The sequence below is a fragment of the Chiloscyllium punctatum genome, chromosome 22 (genome assembly GCF_047496795.1).
Source record: "Chiloscyllium punctatum isolate Juve2018m chromosome 22, sChiPun1.3, whole genome shotgun sequence".
Lineage (NCBI taxonomy): Eukaryota > Metazoa > Chordata > Chondrichthyes > Orectolobiformes > Hemiscylliidae > Chiloscyllium > Chiloscyllium punctatum.
Genome location: NC_092760.1, coordinates 61,307,402 through 61,328,939, shown reverse-complemented (window position 1 = coordinate 61,328,939; position 21,538 = coordinate 61,307,402). Strand labels below are relative to the sequence as shown.

The window sequence follows — 21,538 nt, the reverse complement described above, 5'->3', positions numbered from 1 at the left end:
TTTTGTTCATGTTTGAGCCAAAGTTGCAATGAGGTGAGGAGCTGAGTGGCACTGGTGGAACCTGCTGTCTGTGTTTTGGACACTTTGATCAGTTTATGTTTTAAAAATAAGTAGTAGTGGGCGGCACGGTGGCACAGTAGTTAGCACTGCTGCCTCACAGCGCCTGAGACCCGGGTTCAATTCCCGCCTCAGGCGACTGACTGTGTGGAGTTTGCATGTTCTCCCCATGTCTGCGTGGGTTTCCTCCGGGTGCTCCGGTTTCCTCCCACAGTCCAAAGATGTGCAGGTCAGGTGAATTGACCATAATGTTAGGTAAGGGGTAAATGTAGGGGTACGGGTGGGTTGCGCTTCGGCGGGTTCAAGTGGACTTGTTGGGCCGAAGGGCCTGTTTCCACACTGTAATGTAATCTAAAATCTAATCTAATTTTACCTAAGCGCTCTTGTTGATGAGATGGTTAAAAGAACACAGATATTCCATTTGCGGTTCAACTCAATTTTATTAGCAAAACATTCCTCATTGAAAACACCATGTGAGAATTTCGCAAATTAACACATGGTGTTTTAATAAGGAATATTTTGTTAACAAAATCGAGTTGAACCACACAAATTCTCACAATATTTATAAACTTCATAAATTTTCACAATATTTACTCTCTATCTCGCTCTTTTCATCTGAGAAAGGATTTTACCCACAATGATTCATGTGTTGAGCTTGGCCATTGGAATGTCCTTCCCCTCTGACGTTGTGCTGGCTCTCTTCCACAGAGGCTAGTTGCGCCAGGTCATGGCAGATGTTCTCTTGGATTTTCTTGAATCTTCTTGGGTCTTCTGTGAGTCTTCTTTGAGTGGGTGGCTTCTAGTTGTGTGGTTTCACTGCGCTCCCCCCCCCCCCCCCTTTCCGAGACTTGTAGAATGTTCTGTCCCTTTTGGCCGATGAGATCATGTGCTGGGTTCAAAACATCCAGTGGGGTCGTATCAACACCCTTCACTGTTGCATTGCCAAGGGGTGTAAAATGCACTTACTCAGGCAGTCAAATTGCCAGAAAGTCTGACCGATACTTCTCCAATACACAACACTCTGGCTAGTTGTAACAGATTTGCCTTGAACATTTATAATCTCTTTGACTTTGGTTTCCACTATTTTCTATAGCTGACAATTGCTAGTTGCTCTTTAATTAAATTGGGCCAATTTTCTGTCAGGCTCAATTTCTCTGACTGTAGATCAATTTAATATGTCCAATTTTGGTCCAATACTTACTCGTCCACAGATTCTTGGGTCAAACTGAGAATCAGTCAGCAGTTATCGTTATACAAATGCTTGATAGCAATGTTGATGATCCCTTTCATCAGTTTACTGATCATCAAGTATGGATTGATAGAGCAATATTTGGTCAGGTTGGATTTGACCTATTTTTGTGTCCAGTACATACCTGTACAGCTTTTTGTTGTAGCTGTACTAAAACATCTAGGATAGGTGAACAGCCAGTTCTGGAGCACAAGTCCTCAGTATCATTATCAGAATATTGTAAGGGTCTATGCCAATGCAGAATCTAGTGTCTTCAGCCATTTTTCAGTATCACATGGAATGAATCGAACTGGTCGAATGCATTGCCACCAGCTGGGAGTCTCAGACAAAGAAAATCAAGGTTGAATGTTGGGCAACACTCTATCCCAATTCTGTAACCCAGGTTTCCAAGGAACACAGTCTTTCCTTGTGAGTATGAGTCAGAGAGTTTACTCGTTTCATGTGACATCTGAGAAATACTGCACTATAAAACAAAAGGTACATCAGAGACAGTCATTCAGTCCCTTGTATCAGTGGTATCTTTTTGAGATAGATATCCAATTAGTTTTGCTCTGCACAGGTTAAAATTGCTGATATTGATTGAAGAACATTAAAAGTCTATTAGCTTTGATAAGAAATCTCAGGCAGAGCTTGGTGTAATTAAAATGCAGTGTGCACTCACTACTCAATTCAATTAATGCAAATTTATGAAAAATGCAAATTGTATTTCAATCATTTATGATCACTGTTCTTGAATATTAACGAGCTATACTTCTGAGGATATAACTTTCAAACTCTGCTACATGGAGTTAAAAAGCTAATTTACATTCAGATCTATGTCTCTTTCTCCCACTATTTTTGACTTCTTTCTCTATTTTTCTCTCAGTCTTTCTCTTACTGGTGTTGTTCTCAGTTATGCTCGTTTTTCCTCTTTTGTTCTCTCTCTCTGCTTTCACTACTTTCCTTTCCATCAATTCCTTTTAATCTTTCTGTCTTTATTAATTTCCATTTTTCTCTTCACTTACATTATTCCTGCCATGTTTATAGCACTTTGAATGTGCTATCCATTAATCTATTTTTTCTGAATTTCTTAAGCACATTCTATGCTTCTCACCCTTTTCAGCCTCTTGATCAGTGCCACAGTTCCCATCAATTAATTGGAGCATTGTTCTCTCTCTGCAGCTTCGATCCCACAGGTGCAGATAAAACCAGCTATGTGCTAATTTTCTGCCAAAAAGGATACCCACATTCACACACACACACACAAGCACTTACACATATAGACACACACACAAATATACAAATGTCTAGGCACTTTTTTTACGCATTCATGGGATAAAGGTTTCACTGGTTGAGCAAACGTTAATTGCCATTCCCTAGCTGATGTTGAAAAGGTGGTAGAGAGCTGTCTCCTTGAACCACTGCATTCCATATGCTGAAGGTATACCTACAATGTCATCAGGGAAGAGTTCCAGGACTTTGACCCAGCGACAATGAGGAAACAACAATATATTTCAAAGTCAGGATGGTGAATGCCTTGGAGGGAAAATGTCAGGTGGTGGTGTTTCCATTTTTCTCCTGCTCTTATCCTTTAGACATTGATGGCTGTGGGTTTGGATAGTGCTTTTGAAAGAACCTTGGTGAATTTCTGGAGTGTGTCTCCTGGATTGTACACATAGCTGCTAATGAATGTCAAAAGTAAAAGAACTGAATTCTTGTGGATTGTAAGTCAGTCAAGTTGGTCGTTTTGTTCTGGATGGGGTCATGTTTCTTGAATGTTGTTGGAGTTGCACTCACCCAGACTAGTAGAGAATATTACATTACAGATTTGTAGATTCTGGATAGGCATTCAGAAATCAATAGAACATTATAAACCACTTGTTAGCTTGGGCCAGGATGTTGTGGACACCAATATCTCTGGTAAGGATATTTTCTGGTTTCAAGATGGCTTTGAATCAGAAGTTTGATAAGATGTAATCTCCTAAAGACCTACAACACTCTAGATCTCTGTGGTCCCCTATTAGTGTTGAGCATCTCTAATTTTAGTTACTCCATCGAATGATGGCTGTGTCTTTAATGCCTTGGTCCCTAAATTCTGGAATTCTCTCCAGGCATCTCCGTTTCTCTACCTTGCTTTCCTCCTTTATGATGCTTCTACCTCTTTGACCATACTTTGGTCATCTGCACTGCTATCTCCTTATGTGACAGAGTGTTATATTTTGTTTTATAATGTTCATGTGAAATACCTTGGATTGTTTTATGGTGTAAATACACTCTGGGGCGGCACGGTGGCACAGTGGTTAGCACTGCTGCCTCACAGCGCCAGAGACCCGGGTTCAATTCCCGCCTCAGGCGACTCTGTGTGGAGTTTGCACATTCTCCCCGTGTCTGCGTGGGTTTCCTCCGGGTGCTCCGGTTTCCTCCCACACTCCAAAGATGTGCAGGTCAGGTGAATTGGCCATGCTAAATTGCCCGTAGTGTTAGGTAGAAGTATGGGTATGGGTGGGTTGCGCTTCGGCGGGGCAGTGTGGACTTGTTGGGCCGAAGGGCCTGTTTCCACGCTGTAATGTAATCTAATCTAAAAAAATCTAAAAATACAAATGATTGTTGATAGTTTTTGTCAAGGACGGGTAAGAGGTGACCTAATAGAGATTTGCAAGATGGTGAATGGCTCTGGTAGAGAAAACAGAATAAGGTCAGGGTGGAATGATCCTATTGAATGGTGGAGCAGGCTGAACGAGCTAAACAGCCTACTCCTGTTCTTATTTCTTATGGTCTTAAGTGACTTTGCAAGCGAGAATCTTAAGGCTCTCTGTTACAATCCTGGATTGGAGCACCAAAATTATGTTACGGTCATGGACAAGATGATCAAATTATTTTGATACTGAGTGGGTTGAAAAGATGAGAATGGTGCCCAGAAAGAGAGGGTAACGTCTCCATCTATTTGACCACCCCTCCCCTCCCCTGTGATAGTTTAAATCCCACCATTTCCCAGTGGCTTTCAGTTCTGACCAGAAGGTCACTGGACTTGAAATGTTAGCTCTGCTTTTCTCTCCATGGATGCTGCAGGACCTGCTGAGTTTCTCCAGAACTTTCTGTTTTGTGTCAGATCTCCAGCATCTGCAGTTTTTTGTTTTGTTTTGCTGTCTTTGTTTTATTATCCTGCAGTTTAAAAGATCTGCTGACCGCAACCAAATTGAGGGCTTTGACTTGTTTATAGATTGATCGATCCTGTGATGAGATTCTACAATTCCTGCTGACACTAAGGAGAGGTGGCCTCTCAGTGAGATTAAAGAGAACGCTCACTTAGTTTATTAGTTTTTTCTGTCATATAATAAAACCACAATAACAATATCACATATCAGGGAAACTCATTTTTATAGTATCACACATCAAAGGAAAGTACATGAACTGTTTTGCTATAAAAGGAGAAATAATGTTAATGTGTCATGTGTCTAACAAAAATGCATCAATCACATTGCAAGGTACTTGCTTTAATAGCAACACATATCACAGTGAAATTGTGTTAGTATTATTACTTATCAAAGCAAAACAAGTGAATGGTATTGCCACAAACAGGAAGTAAGGTTGGGGGAATCGTACCCTTCAGGACCAGTTCTCCCACCTGGTTCCCTCCATTGTTCAGAAATATTTAGAAGCAGTTTTGAATCCCTGGGGACTCCAGAGATAACATTACTATATAGAAATCTTTTGTTGTGAATATTTATCTGATCTCAATTTGTGAATTCAGTTAATCATTTCCTTATCTTGCTTTCTTGTTGTAAATCACATGGCAATTTATAATTTGTAATCTCATTAAGCTGCGTGAAATGAGTGTAGCTGAGTGCAATTGCAGAAAGAAGAGTGAGATTAATGGGCAATGCCTTTCAAAGAGCCATTATAAACAAAATTAGTTAAGTGGCTTCCTTGTGCGCCTTAAGATTCTCGCTTGCAAAGTCATTTAAGACCATAAGAAATAAGAACAGGAGTAGGCTGTTTAGCTCGTTCAGCCTGCTCCACCATTCAATAGCATCATTCCACCCTGACCTTAAATTTACCTGGACCATCTCTGACACCTCCCTCCCCTTCCTGGACCTCTCCATCTCCATTAATGACGACCGACTTGACACCGACATTTTTTACAAACCCACCGACTCCCACAGCTACCTGGATTACACCTCTTCCCACCCTACCTCCTGCAAAAATGCCATGCCCTATTCCCAATTCCTCCGCCTCCGCCATATCTGCTCCCAGGAGGACCAGTTCCACCACAGAACACACCAGATGGCCTCCTTCTTTAGAGACCGCAATTTCCCTTCCCATGTGGTTAAAGATGCCCTCTAATGCATCTCGTCCCCACATCCCACACCTCCGCCCTCAGACCCCACCCCTCCAACCGTAACAAGGACAGAACGCCCCTGGTGCTCACCTTCCACCCTACCAATCTTCGCTTTAACCAAATCATCCGCCGACATTTCTGCCACCTCCAAACAGACCCCACCACCAGGGATATATTTCCCTCCCCACCCCTTTCCACCTTCCACAAAGACCGTTCCCTCTGTGACTACCTGGTCAGATCCATGCTCCCCCGACAACCCACCTTCTCATCCTGGCACCTTGTCCTGCCACTGCAGGAATTGCAAAACCTGTGCCCACACCTTCTCGGTCACCTCCATCCAAGGCTCTAAAGGAGCCTTCCACATCCATTAAAGTTTTACCTGCATATACTCCAATGTCATTTATTGTATCCGTTGCTCCCGATGCGGTCTCCTCTACATGGGAGAGAATGGACGCCTCCTTGCAGAGCGCTTTAGGGAACATCGCCGGGACACCCGCACCAATCAACCACACCGCCCCGTGGCCCAACATTTCAACTCCCCCTCCCACTCTGCTGAGGACATGGAGGTCCTGGGCCTCCTTCACCGCCACTCCCTCACCACCAGACGCCTGGAGGAAGAACGCCTCATCTTCCGCCTCGGAACACTTCAACTCCAGGGCATCAATTTGAACTTCAACAATTTCCTCATTTCCCCTTCCCCCACCTCACCCCAGTTCCAAACTTCCAGCTCAGCACTATCCCCGTGACTTGTCCTACCTGCCTATCTTCTTTTCCACCTATCCTCTCCACCCTCTCCCCCCCCCCGACCTATCACCGTCATCCACTCCCCCACTCACCTACTCTATGCCACTTTCTCCCCACCCCCACCCTCCTCTCACTTATCTCTCCACCCTTCAGGCTATCTGCCTGTATTCCTGATGAAGGGCTTTTGCCCGAAACGTCGATTTTACTGCTCCTCAGATGCTGCCTGAACTGCTGTGCTCTTCCAGCACCACCAATCCAGAATCATGGCTGACCCTGACATGATGCTTTAAAGATCCTTTACCAAGGTGATGCTTCCTTTCAAATGAAATCATTGTAGCCATTACTTTGACATCGAGTCCAGCAATTTGAAGTCAGGGAGCCATAATAATCAGGTAAAAACACTTCAAGAAATGAAATCAGTATATAAAGGCTTCCATTTATCCAGAGCTGCTGGGAACTTTCATTTGAAAGTAAAACGATAAAAAATGTGAAAAGCAAGAGTTTGCCAAAAAAAAAAGAAAAGCAAACAATGGCTTAGTTATTCAGAAAGGAAGAGTGAAACTAATATGGTAATAAGGGATTTATTCTCATATTTATGTTGAATTTAAAATTCTTCTCCATGAAGCAATATCATATTGCTTATTATTTACTGATTGTAGGAAGACAACTAAAAGGCTAATTCAGAAACTTAACAATCTTCAGTCCATCACTGACTTTTCTTCTTCTGTTGTAGTGATGTACTGTGTTGCTGAGTCAAACATTTAAATTGAATTACTTTCCATGGAAAAATGGTCAATGAAACCTCAACTATGACAGGTGCAAACACAAGTGCACAATAATAGCACTAATGTACTCATCACAGATCCAAACAATTGTTAGTATATTTGTGTGTACATATCTCTCTACATGAACACACACATACACACACACACACACACACACACACACACACACACACACACACACACACACATGTTCTTTAATTCATTCATGGTCTTCACTGGATAGACCAATACCCATTCCTAATTTCCCTGGAGAAGGTGGATGTGAGCTGCCTTCTCAGTAATATACTCAAACACACAGATTTGCACACACACATACATCTATGCATACACAAATAAATGAATAGTCAGTTTTTGTTAGAGGCTAGAAACCTGAATTGTACAAATTGCTTATTGAAGAGGGTTCTGCAGTATTATTAACTAATGTTTTAATTTTTGTGCAAATATGCATGATTGCTACTCTTTATGCTAATTTACACCAATCTACTTTCAAATTTATAATGAATGTTGCGTAAATTGTAAGTTTGCAGCAAGTTATCACTTCTGCAAATTTTAATGGCATTGAATTAATATCAGAACACTCAGTTATAATCTAAGTATAGAATCTCTAATAGATGAAGTCGTGCTGTCTAAGTGTTACACACGTGGTCAATTGAGAAGTTGGATGTGCCTAATTATATTTCTGATGACTGCAATGGCTAACATCACTGGTCATTGTGTACTCAAATTTTGAATGGGTGTGGCATATACATGAATTTTAATGTTTCTTGTGTGTTTGTGGGTAAAGTGGCAGCAGAATGTGCAACATTTATTCATTGTTGAGTACCATCTTTTTTATCACCTTTCGATGGTTATTATCTGGACCTGGAACTCGATTAATCTTGATTTTTTAATGATTGCTCCACGAAATCGTTAATATTAGATATTGATGATGCGGTTCAATGCTCAGCAGCTGATACTCAAATGGAACAGAAGCAACATCTGCTGTCATATAGAATGATGCAAAGTAGATTTTTTTCAAGATGGCAACACAGTAGCAGTGCAATGCGTGGACTCTTCAGCCCAGGAACCTGGATTTCGTCTGCTTTAACCATTTTAGTTTTTTTTTTCTGTGCTCATTTTTAATATTTCCATTTATTTTGGCACTTTACCTTCTTTTAATGACTTTGGCAGAAGGGTGCCTGCTCTTGGCCCAGGCCCAGAATGGCGGTATAGGCCTGGTGTGGTGGTCTCCTAGTCTGGGGGGCTCCAGGTGTGGCTGTCTCCCAGTGTGGTGATCTCCCATTGTGATGATCTCACAGTGTGATGACCTTCTGGTGTGGTGGTCTCCCGTTGGGGTGGTCTTTTCTAGGAGGAGCGGTCTCAGCCTAGAGTGGCACCCCTGTCTTGTCATGGAGGTCTTTTTTGGTGGCTTCTGGGTATTCCAGCAGCCCAACCTGAAGATCTCGCCCTGGCATGGAGGTCTCGTCTTGGCGTGGAGGTCTCATCTTGCCGTGGAGATCTTGTCCTTCCTTCAGAGGTGGCTTCCAGGTTTTCCAATGAGCCAGCATGAACCAGGCACCCTCCTGGTTTTCTAGCATACCCTGAACCCAGGAGCCATTAATTGAACTGTAATGAACTTTTAATTGTTTTCTTCTTATTTATGACTTCTTTCATCAATTTAAGTAAGCATGGTATGGTGACTTATGAAGCATTTTGCTGTAATTTCTTTTGTAAAGATACACATTGCAATCGATTGCTATTCCATTCTATTCTGTTCTGGTTACTTAACGTCTCTACCATAGCCTGATAGCATGATTTGCACTGCAGCATCTATTAGTGGCTGTCATGAAGAGGAGTGCCTCAAAAGCTAGTGCTTCCAAATAAGCTCGTTGGACTATAACCTGATGTTGTGTGGTTTTTAACTTGGTCCACCCCAGTCCAACACTGGCACCTCCAAGTCAAACAAGAGGGTTTAGATAGTTGAACTTTCAGGATTTAGAGAAGAATTTCCGAAAATTCGTCCATAAAAAATATGTCCAAGTTTGTCCCTTGGCAATCTCCTGACTTTTAATTTTTCTGTTTTCTAACCATGGCCATCAACAGCAACACTTGCATTTACAATAGCAGAAAACCTTAACGTTCTTCACAGGAGCAATTATCAAACAAAGTTTGACAGCAATTGATTTAATAGTTGTGAAATGATATGAAACACGCTGTAAATTTCAAACGTTAAGAAAATCTTTCTGAGACAATCCTGTCCATGTAATTAATGGCAAATATGTAAAACATGGTATTGATAGGAGTCAGCTTGGTGGCCTCTCCATCCTGTAGGGAATAAGCAACTTAATTATACGAAATTCCAACATATTCACAAGAAGGGTCCATTTCCATGCTGTACCTCTCTATGACTCTAAGAGAGTTTCATCCATTCTTCTGGAAGATTTTTCAAGCAACTCAGAGTTCACAAGTAGCAAAACCACGAAAAGTGTTGCATTAATAATTATTTCAGGGCATTGGTGTCACGAGAATGGCTGGTGATTAAGGGTCATCCCTACTACAGATTTGTCTTTCCAGGCCACTTGAGACGGCAATTAAGAATCACCATGTTGGTGTGGCACTGGAGTCACACGTAGGCCAAGACCAGGTGAGGACAGTAGATATTCTTCCCTAAAGGGTCATTAATGGTTTTCATGACAATCTAGTCATCTCTTGGTCATTTTTACAGCTTCCAGATTTCTTACAATCGAATTCAAATTCTGAAATGACCTTGGTGGGATTTTGAACTCTCGTTCTCTCGGTTTTACTCCAGAGGTTCTGAATAATATTATGAAGGCTTGTAATATGCCATTGTTATTTGATAACTTCAGTTCTAAGGTGGCAGGTTAGGTGAATTGGCAATACTAAATTGCCCACAGTGTTCATGGATGTGTAGATTAGGTGTATTAGTCAGGGGTAAATGTAGAGTAATAGAGGAGGGGAATGGGTCTGAGTGGGTTACTCTTCAGACAATCAGTGTGGACTTTAGATTAGATTACTTACAGTGTGGAAACAGGCCCTTCGGCCCCACAAGTCCACACCGCCCCGCCGAAGCGCAACCCACCCTTCCCCTACATCTACCCCTTACCTAACACTACGGGCAATTTAGCATGGCCAATTCACCTGACCTGCACATCTTTGGACTGTGGGAGGAAACCGGAGCACCCGGAGGAAACCCACGCAGACACGGGGAGAACGTGCAAACTCCACACAGTCAGTCGCCTCAGGCGGGAATTGAACCCGGGTCTCTGGTGCTGTGAGGCAGCAGTGCTAACCACTGTGCCACCATGCCGCCCCAAAGGAAATATTGAAGATCTTGTTGGGCCAAATGGCCTGTTACCACACTGTAGGGATTCTATGATTCTATAATAGAAAAATGGATGTAAGTTTTCCTGTTCTGTGAAATTCTAATCTCGTTTCAGAAAATAATTCTGAATTTTGAGTCCAAAATAGCATTGACAAGAAGATATATGATTTCAGCTAAGTGACCGGCAAGCTATCTAGGGAGATCTTTGTTGAGGTGTTTGCTGCCTTTTTTTTACACACTCCAAGGTGGGAGGGAAAGAAAGAGAGACAGAGACAGAGAGGGAAAGAGATGTGCACAGTCTGAAGCGGGTTCATCCCAGGGAAGAAAGCCCATAACTGTAGAGCTGCTGTTATTAGCGGTCTCCAAGTGGTCATGAATGAGGACAAACCCTGATTTGCCTAGAAGTCAGTGAGAAGAAAGCTTAAGAAACTGAACACTATGGGGATGTGTCAGAAAAAAAGACATCATGCAAGTTTGTGAAGGCATGACTACAGGGAAGTTAAGTGATAAGTAAGTTGAGTTAACAGCTTATTTTAAGGAAGCTGTGAGAAAAACATTAACTAAAGAAAATAACACCAAGTGCATGCATAGAATTCGGAAACCACTTACAGCCATGCTAACTGAGCAAGAAGCTTTAGAGTGGAAATAGAGGGACTCTTCACAGGGGTTTGAGTGTCTGTGAGGGATAAAAGAAATTATTTTTTATTTATGATGTTTGCAATGATATTGTTCCAGTAGTTCTTGGATAGTGTATTGTAGGTTGTATTTTAATTTTGCGTAAAAAACTTTCAAGTTATTTTGTTTAAAAGTATTTTGGCAGTGTCTTGTAAACATATTCAGTGACTGACTTCTACAGTGAAGGAAAAAAAATTTGAATATTATTAATACTTAATCCTATCCATTGATATGCATTTTGTTAATCTCCCATATGTTGGAGAGAAATTGTTGTAGAATCCCGACAGTGTGGGAACAGACAATTCAGCCCATTAAATTCACACCAACCCTCAAAAGAGCATCCCATACAAACCATCCCCCTACCCTATCTCACTGCATTTGCCATGGCTAATCCACCTAGCCTACACATTCCTAGACACTATGGGCAATTTAGCATGGTCAACCCAGCCAACCAGAACATCTTTGGATAGTAGGATGAAACCGGAGCATCCAGAGGAAACCCATGCAGGCACTGTGAGAATGTGCAAACTTCAGACTGCTGCCCAAGGCTGGAATCAAAACCGGGTCCCTGGCTCTGTGAGATACCATCGTGCCCTAGATGGCTATCATTCGCAAAACAAAAGTCAGAGCGAGTACCTGGCAGACCCCGCTCACTGACAGCTCCTCTAGGCTTCCAACATGAACATCAGTCATCAACATCTCCAGGCACACACTCCATACCTACACCTCCTATTCATTGAAATTGGCATTGAACATGGCCAGCCTCTCAGTAGCATCGTGACATATCTCTGACCGACTTACAATACAGTTCTACCTTTCAATGCTGCATTGGCACCCATCATTGTAATACTGCTGCCAGGCCATTTTGCACACTGAGGCAGGCACCAAACTCATGGATTCAACTAGGGCATCTCTCAGGGCTCCTCAGTTGCTCTCCTTGTGCTCAGTCACTGTATACCTGCCTGGATGCTTGCAGCATTCCTGCCCTGCCTTGCCTTAACCTTTTGAGCTTTGTCCCCTCAGTCATTCCTTAAAAGTCACAGTTCTTCTGTTTTGCCTTGCCATGCCTTTTAGCACAGACACAAAACCTAGCAGCTTGTCATTGGTTGTGGATTGTGAGTGGTGATCAGACAAGGTGGTGAATCTCTTGTTCTGCAGTGTTATACCTACACTATGTACCAGCAGCTTATGTGGCAATACTCTGCTTCCACCGAATGGCTACGTCTCAAAGTCTACTCAGTCAGATCAAGGGAGTTATTGGATACCTGCAATTTAAGTCAAGGGTGTCATCCAGTATCAGCCCAGGGGCTTGTATACGGTCAGTGGCAGCTTGTTGCATCCAGGGTCAGTACTTTACAGTCTGGGGAATGGACCAGTCAGTCCTGCAAGTCCAGTTCACCCAGTCTGGGATTTCGTGCTCAGTCAGTTTAGGGAGATATACAATTACCAGGCTGCTCATTCATCATTTGGGACTGTCTCTTAAAGTTGGTAAAAAGGGGTTAGAAATGAGATTCCTGGCAGTCTGTCTCCTGAAAATCAACGTGGGGTTGGGGTTTATCAGAAATGTTCCTGGGGTAGGGAAGCTGAGGAACTCCATTGTGGGATTGGAGGCAGCCTGCTGGAATGCAGAGGGAATAATAATTGTGTGGAGCTTGGGTGGGGTCAACTCAACATGTAAGGGGGTGAAAATGATAGGTCACAGGAGGATAAAGGGTATTGCAGGAGAGCAATAACCACCACATAAGTCTTGATGAGGGGGCAGTGCATTATTATGTGAGGCATGTCTCCTACAATATGTCTGAGGGCCAGTGGGCAAATTGTGGAGCTAGACAGTGAAATAAAAGAGCTGGGTGGGAATGTGGGGAAGTTGATGGAGTGGATACGGAGGGCAAGGAAGAAGGAATGTGACATTTGATTGGGGTGGTGGGGGAGTGACATAAATAGCCAGTGACTCACTCAGAGAAGCATGACTGCTGTTACCTCCCAACATTATACAATTCAGAAGTGCACAGTGGAAATAAAACTGGCTGGTGTGGGCAGAGGAAGTGTTTCATTCCTTGAGGAAGGGGTTTCAATATTTGTATGATATTTGGCCCTACAAAGGGCAATAGCTTTAAATACACCCACACATCAAAGCCGTCTGCTTCACAAAATGCTGTATGAGCACCTTACACATTGACCTGCTAAAATTACTGGCCCCTAAGCACTCTTGATAGCAACATCCATCATTCCAAATCACTCCTACTAATGGCTGTGAGGCACAAGTAATGCCTTGCAGCCTGGAAAGATACACCTTATTTGCCAAAGGAGAAAATGCCTTCCTAGATCCAACCAGCGCAGGAGCTGCTTAATTCACACCTCGGACGACAAAACTTCCACTCTCTTATCCTGTATGCAACACTCATGCTTCTCAGTACTTTGTGGTTAGGAGTCAGGGGAGGATTCCTAATTATTGTTGCCAGTGTAAAACCTGCTGCTGTATGTGGGCCAAAAATGGACATCTGACTTAAGGTAGTATGTGTATGTAGAGCCCTCCTTGTCGGGACACCATGTCCCAATATTGTGTTTTTTTAAATTTTAGTCCATCCTATAATGTGGGGATTGTTATTGCTCATCTCGAGCTGCTCTTCAGAAGGTGGTGGTGAGCTGCCTTCTTTGAACTGCTGCAGTCCATGTGCTGTAAGTTATCCACAATGCGGAAGGAGTCCAGGATTTTGACCGAGTGACAGTGAGGGAATGGCAATACATTTCCAAATCAGGATGATGACTGGCTTGGAGGGGAACTTGTGGGTGATAATGTGCCATGCATTTGCTGCCCTTGTCCTTCTTGATGGAAGTGAACATTGGTATGGAAGATGCTATCTGAGGATCTTTGGTGAATTCCTGCAGTATATCTTATAGATAGTACACACTGCTGCTACTGAGTGTCAGTGGTAGAGGGAGTGATGCTTGTGGATGTGATGCTGATCAAGTACGCTGCTTTGTCCTGGATGATGTCAAGCTTCTTGAGTGTTGTTGGAGCTAAACCCATCTAGGTATCTGGGGAATATTTCATCACATTCATGACTTGTGCCTTGTAGATGGTGGACAGGCTTTGGAGATTCAGGAGGTGAGTTGTTCACTGCAGTATTGTGAAACTCTGACCAGCTCTTGTAGTCACTGTATTTATATAGCGAGTTCAGTTGAGCTTTTGGTCAGTGGTAACCACAAGATGTTGATTGGGTAAGATTCAATGATGGTAGTACATTTGAATGTTAGAGGCTGGTGATTAGATTGTCCCTTATAAGAGATGGTCATTGCCTGGCATTTATGTGGTGCAAATGTTACTTGCCACTTGTCAGCCCAAGCCTGGAAATTGTTCAGATTGTGTTTCATTTGAACATGAACTCCTATAATATCTGAGGAGTCACGAACGCAGTTGAACATTGAGTAATCATCAACAAACATTCCACTTCTGACCTTATGACGGAAAGAATGTCATTGATGAAACAGTTGAAGATGGTTGGGCCTAGGACGCAATCCAGATGGACTCCTACAGAGATGTCCTGGAGCTGAGATGACTGACCTCCAACAACCCCAACCATCATCCTATGTGCCAGGTATGACTTCAACCTCCAGTGACTTTGCTCCCGACACCCAGTGATTCTCAGTTTGCTAGGATGTTTTGATACAAATCTGTCAAATGAGGATTTGATGTCAAGGATGGTCACTCTCACCTCACTTCTGGAATTCAGCTCTTTTGTCCATATTTGAACCAAGGCTGTAATAAGTTCAGGAGATGAGTAGCCCTGGCAGAACACAAACTGGGCATCAGTGAGCAGGTTATTGCTGAGCAGGTGCAGCTTGATAGTACTGTTGATGATGCCTTCCATAACTTTACTGATAACCAAGAGTCGACTGATTGGATGGTAATTGGCTGGGTTGGATTTGTCCTGCTTTTTGTGTACAGGATAAAGCTGGGAAATTTTCCATATTGTTGGGTAGATGCCAGTGTTGTAACTGTACTAGAACAATTTGGCTAAGGGAGTGGCAAGTTCTAGATCACAAGTCTTCAGTATGATTGCAGGAATGTTGTCAGGGCCCATGGCCTTTGCAGTATAAGTGAAGTGAATTGAGTTGGCTGAAGACTTATATCTCTCATGCTGGGGACCACTGCTGGAGGCTGAGAGGGATCACCCACATGGCACTTCTAGCTGAACACCCTGTGAAGCTTCAGCCTTATATTTGCACTGATATGCTGGGCTGTGGAACTTCCTCCTCCAGTGTGTTGTTTAATTGTCCACCATTCGCGACTTGATGTGGCAGGACTACAGAGCTTAGACTGAAATTTTGATTGCGGGATCGCTTAGCTCTATCACTTGCTGCTTATGCTGTTTGGCATGCAAATAGTCCTGTTTGGTGGCTTCACCAGGTTGGCACATCATTTTCAGGTACATTGGTGCTGCTCCTAGCATGCTCTCCTGCAATCTCCATTGAACCAGGATTGGTCCCCTGGCTTGATTGATAATGGTTGAGTGACGGATATGCTGGGCTACAACATTACAGATTGTGCTGGAGTATACTTCTGCTGTTGTTGATGGCTCACAGCACCTCATGGATGCCCAGTCTTGAGTTGCTAGATCCGTTTGAAGTCTATCCCATTTAGCACAGCGATAGTGCCATATAACACAATGGAGGTTATTCTCAATGTGAGGGCGGAACTTCGTCTTCGCAAGAACTATGCAATGGTCACACTTACTGACACCATTATGGACAGATGCATCTGCAGGTTGGTAAGGATGGACTGAGGTATTTTTTTCCCTCTTGTTGGTTCCCTAACCATGCTGACCCATATCCAGTCAAGCCCCATATCCTTTTGGATTGCTGCTGCCGAGCACTCTTGGTGGTGTGCATTGAAATCTTCTACCCAGTGTACATTTTGCACCCTTGCCACCCTCAGCGCTTCCTCCATGCTGTGCTGTATTTCCTGAATGATCACTTGACTGAAAGTTTGCTTTGTTTCTGATATTGTCCACGTAGGTTCATTGGAACAGTCCCCACTGGATTGAGGCACAGACGTTGTGGTCATTCCTATGTGCCCCTCAATATCAGGTTTCCATGTAGGTGTTGCCTGGGGCTTTGTATTGGTATCTTGCAGATAGAAGAGAAAGTGAGGACTGCAGATGCTGGAGATCGGAGCTGAAAATGTGTTGCTGGAAAAGCGCAGCAGGTCAGGCAGCATCCAAGGAACAGGAGAATCGACGTTTCGGGCATAAGCCCTTCTTCAGGAATTCTTGCAGATAGATCCTGCTTGATCTTCAGAATCTCAGTTCCAAATAACTGGAGAATAGAATGAGGCTATGGGATGGATGATGGAGTTTGTGAGAGCTGCAGCATTGTACTGGATGAAAGATTGAGGATGTTCTTCAGGCAGAACAGTGCCTTCCACATCCAACAATGCAACAGCATCGGCCACAGCAACATAGGCAGGACTTATTTGGAAACCTTGTTCAATGGAGCTGAGTTGTGGAAAGTCATCTTTCACAGGCTATAAATGTATGGATACTGCTGAGGCCAGCAACCCTTGTACAATGCCACTGCAAATACAGCTTAAAGTTTCATTTTTCTATGCATTTCATGTTGGTAATAAAGCTAGACTCTTGTGATGTAGTGGTAGTGTCCCTTCCTGTCAGCCAGGAGGCCTGAGTTCTGGAGTTGAAAACTATGGCGCTGGAAAAGCAGCATCTGAGTAGCAGGAGAGTCAATGTTTCAGGCATATGCTCTTCATCAGGAATATAGGGTTGGGGGGGGAGGGGAAGGGGGCTGAGAGATAAATGTGGGGTTGGGTCAAGGGAGCTGGGAAGGTGATAGGTAGATCTCTCAGCTCCCCACACGTTCATGAAATGTCGACTCTCCCCCTCCTTGGATTCTGCCCAACCTGCTGTGCTTTTCCAGTGCCACACTTTTCAATTCTGATCTCCAGCATCTGCAGTCCTCACTTTCTCCAGACCCACCAGAGGTCTTGAAAGTATCGCCACTTGCCAAAACAGGAATCTGTGTGTCTGCCACAACTCTTAGGGCTTTTATAGAACAGTGGTATTGTTCCTCTCTCTGAGCCAGGAGGCTCAGGTTCAGGTCCTGTCTGCTCCAGAGGTGTGTAATAACAACTCTTGAACCAAGTTGATTAGAAAATGTCTCCAAATGGATGGAAGGCCTCACAACAACTTATACTCTCTCATTCAATCATGAGGAAGTTTCATTCTAGTTTCAGTGCTATAGAAAGAATAGCCATCGCTGCGACAGAGTGAGAACAAGATTTAGCACTCAGGATGGCCAGCCTCTGAACCCTCATTCTTGCAGTGGGAGCTAAGATGACATTCACCCAAGCAACTGATGAACAGTGAACATATATTTACAAATGTGAGAATGTGCTTATATGTATTACTCACTGTACATCTCAATGACTCAATGACCCTGTACCTTCGTAAGGTCTCCTCTTCCTTTCACTCTGACAATGTTTAAGTGCAGTCACATAGTCCATGGCTGGGCCGGAGGGAGCCTGACCTTCACTGGCATTGGATAGCCAAACCCAGGGATGTCTGTGTCTGGAGGGTCCAGAAATGCTGAAAGTGTCCAGTCGAGATGCAGGTTCACCCTCATCGGCTTAACCTCCCTGCACAGCTGAGGGTAACAGGCAGGATTGAGATAGAGGCCTCAGCAATTTCTGGACTTCCTCAGAGGAGATGTCTGGATTGGACATGGTTGGGGGCCATGTTTCCTGTATGCGTTTCCCCCTCTGACCGGGTGCCTACTGGCGCTGCCTTTCTTGTTGTGCTTAAGGGGTTCCTGGAGTAAGGTCAAAGGTCCTTCAGCCCTTGTTGCTGCTGCTGAGCACCTATGATCAGTGTGATGGAATGCAGCTGTGAAGTCGAAGAGTGTGCACATCTGTACATACATGCCGCAGACACAGAGAGCTGAGCCTGGCTCTCCATGGCAGACGTTAGCTTGTCCATGGAGGCTGCCAGATTCTCACATACCAGAGGCAGCATGGTAGAAATAGTGCTGGTGGAGCCCTTGAACTTTCATGTCAATTTACCCAGTGCCTGCCTCTGATAAACCTACCTGCAGATCCTGTGTATGAGCCAATGAGTTATACAGGGAGAAAGTGAGGACTGCAGATGCTGGAGATCAGAGCTGAAAAATGTGTTGCTGGAAAAGCGCAGCAGGTCAGGCAGCATCAAAGGAGCAGGTGAATCGATGTTTCTGGCATAAGCCCTTCTTCAGGAGGGCTTTTGCCCCAAACGTTGATTCTCCTGCTGCGCTTTTCCAGCAACACATTTTTCAGCTTCTATCACCACCCTCTGTCTTCTACCTTCAATTATCCAATTGGCTAGCTTCCACTGGATTCCATGTGATCTGAGCTGGTGGAGGGTGCAAGGTGGCAGCCTTGCTTGTGCTTCCTCTGAGGCATTGTAGTGCTTCCTCCGAAGTGGAGAAGGAGATGCTACCCATGGGCTGCTCTCGTCATGGCAAAGATCATGCAGATAGGAACTGATATCTGCAGGAGTCAAAAGAGAGAGTGAGATGTGAAATAGGGGTTGACATTCAGGCATGTTATGAGTGCATTCATGGTGATGTTATTGGGAGTGTAGCATGACATTTGTGAACAACTCTTTGGTTCCTTTTTTGGAGTTTTCAGTATTGCTACATGAATGGTCATTATCATCTTTTGCTAATGCAAGGACCCGCTCCTCATAGAGAGTGAGAAGATGGATGTCGGGCACCCCACTGTAGTGACTGTAACAAGGTGGGATCTGCTAACCTGATCCAATCAGGCAGCAATGGCTGACATAATAAAAGGGTGAGTGTTAGAGATATTGACACGCTGCTGCCTGACTCTGTATGAGTTTATAATCAAGGATTGTTCACATGTGAATAAAGGGTGACTTGGTGATGAGATACTGGCCTCTGTCGAGTTATTTCACCCACCACCTATCTTGGCTGTGTCTTCCTTATTGTGGGCTGTTTTCTTCTGGAATGAGGCAAAGGGAGGGATTGAGTGAGATGATAATGGAAGGCACAGCTATTGGCGCTAGTGAAGGTGCAGAAAAGGTTGAGGTGAGGGGTCCTGAGTAAATGAGTAGGCAGTACAGAGGCCATATAGGGTTAGTGGGAAGGGGGGAATTAGGGTGGGTGATAGCGAGTGAGGGAATATACTGTATCTAATAGTGAGAGCAGTAAACCATGAGCCTAGGTTGTTGGTAAGTTCAGTAACAGAGAGAGAGATTGAGTACAAGGTAGCAGAGAGAAGATGTTTGCACTTATCCTCAAGGGGCACAGGAGGTCAATAACCTCCTTCTGACAGTGGAAACAGCATTGACCAGATGACAACTTCAGACCAGGCTGGCAGGTTCTAGTGTTATGATCCCAACCAGTAGTTCTAAGGAAAGAGGATGATCCTCCTTTACACCACCCCATCCACCAGGACCTCCAGGAACTTATCAGTGAAGCTGGAAGCTAACACCTACCGCTGTCCAACATTTCCAGGGCCATTCTTCACACATAGGGACTGTGCAGGGCAGCCACTTAACCTGGTGCACAACTGCATTTTAAATATGGCACCAGGAATGCCAGGAGATCCTGGCACTGGTAAATACAAGCTAGCACAAGTGGGATGCTATCGAGGCATGGGACATAGCTCATGAGGTGAGCTGCAGAGAATAGAGTGAGAAACCAAGCTAGGGCCTATGGAGAGAAATGTTTATGAAACTCCTCAAAACTGAGACTTAGCTGGTTTATGGCAAAATTCAGCCCTCTGCAACATTTTACACATTATGAGGACATGATATACATTCTTAGGAGGATGTGGTCTTCAGTCTAACTCCTTCAAGATCCTTGGTTACTCTCACTAACATTCATCATGACATCCATAGTGAGTGCTCCCAATTAGCATTCACACTTTCAGACCCATATAAAACAGCTCTGACTAAATAAATATTAGTCACAATTGGTAGACAATTTATTGACTGCATTCAACAAAAACTTGCATTTATTTAATGTCTCTAAAATAATAAAAATACTCAGGAGTGACTCTTGGACAAAATTTGACACTGGGTAGCGTAAGGAGATATTAGATGACCTCAATTTTGATCAATAAGGAATATTTTAATGGAGTATTGTGAGGAAGAATGGTGGAGAGATTTAGGGAGGGAATCCCTGGCAGGGGAACCAATGACCCGTCACTATCCATCTGTGAAACTCCATTCAAGCTTCAGAAAGATCATCCTTGAGGACCAGGCAAGAGACTGGGCTGTTCCAGTTGAAGATCAGGAAACCCTGCCTCAGGGTCTGGCAGAGATTTGGAAGATCAATACTGAGTCTAAGGTTCTTTTCCTCCATCACTGAATATCAACACTGTTTTTTGAAAATGAAGATTTCTAAGCCATTTCAGAACCTTTCTCAGCCCAAGCTTCATTGAAGAAATGACAAAATGGGTCTGTTTCATGGTAAATCCTGCTTCAGTCAATGCCTTCTACCATTGATGGACACCACAAGGAATCATAGCTTTACTTTCTATAGAATCTACTGTTTTAATGTTGCTTGCAATTTTAGCTTTTAGAACCAGTTGAGGTGGGAAATTCTAATGGACTCTGCTGTTTTTGAGTCTCCTGACTGTATCCAATGAGTTTGTCTGGTTCACTAATGTCCTCTCTGAGAAATAACCAGTCATCCTTACCTCGTCTATTATGACTCCAGTGTAGAAAAGTGTGGTGCTGGAAAAGCACAGCAAATCAAGCAGCATCCAAGGAGCAGGAGAATTGACGTTTTGGGCATAAGCCTTTCATCATTCCTGATGAAGGGCTAATGCCCAAAACATTGATTCTCCTGCTTCTCAGATGCTGCCTGATCTGCTCTGCTTTTGCAGCACTACACTTTTCTACTCTGATATCCAGTATCCGCAGTCCTCACTTTCTCCTATTGTGACTCCAGTCCCAAACTGAGATACTTTGACTCGTACTTTAGCTCTGAAGTGGCAAACATATCAAACTCACAAACAAAGGTTTAACAAGGAAGTCCACCACCATCTCCCCAGGGCCAACAAAGGTTGGGAAATGTGGTAATGAATGAAATAAAAATGTTTTGGGATGCATTGATTGTGTGACCTTGGAAACTGATGTTTCTCCATCTTTCTCTTTCAGAACGTTTACTACATGAGCAATCAGCAGATCCGTGTGGGGATATTGAGTCCCACTATTGATGACGATGACAACAAATGCTTGGTAGATGTGAACAACAAGCCTAGACTGATTGAGTGCAGTTACGCCAAAGCAAAGCGAATGAAGCTTTATTGGCTCTTTACTCAGGTGAATATTTTGGCATGAGTACTTTGGTTAGATAAAGATTACAGT

General features: G+C 43.6%; 1 protein-coding gene across 3 annotated transcripts in view; it reads left to right on the top strand.

Moving 5' to 3' along the window:
* galnt18b (UDP-N-acetyl-alpha-D-galactosamine:polypeptide N-acetylgalactosaminyltransferase 18b) overlaps positions 1-21,538 on the top strand; it is a 245,709-nt gene that overhangs the window by 173,175 nt on the left and 50,996 nt on the right. For all 3 annotated transcript variants that reach the window (XR_011963748.1, XR_011963749.1, XM_072592470.1), the window contains exon 10: positions 21,329-21,493. Coding sequence is in view for 1 of the 3 variants with exons in the window: in XM_072592470.1 (XP_072448571.1) it covers positions 21,329-21,493 (165 nt within the window). In the remaining 2 variants the exon portion in view is untranslated. The remainder of the gene's footprint in view (positions 1-21,328; positions 21,494-21,538) is intronic.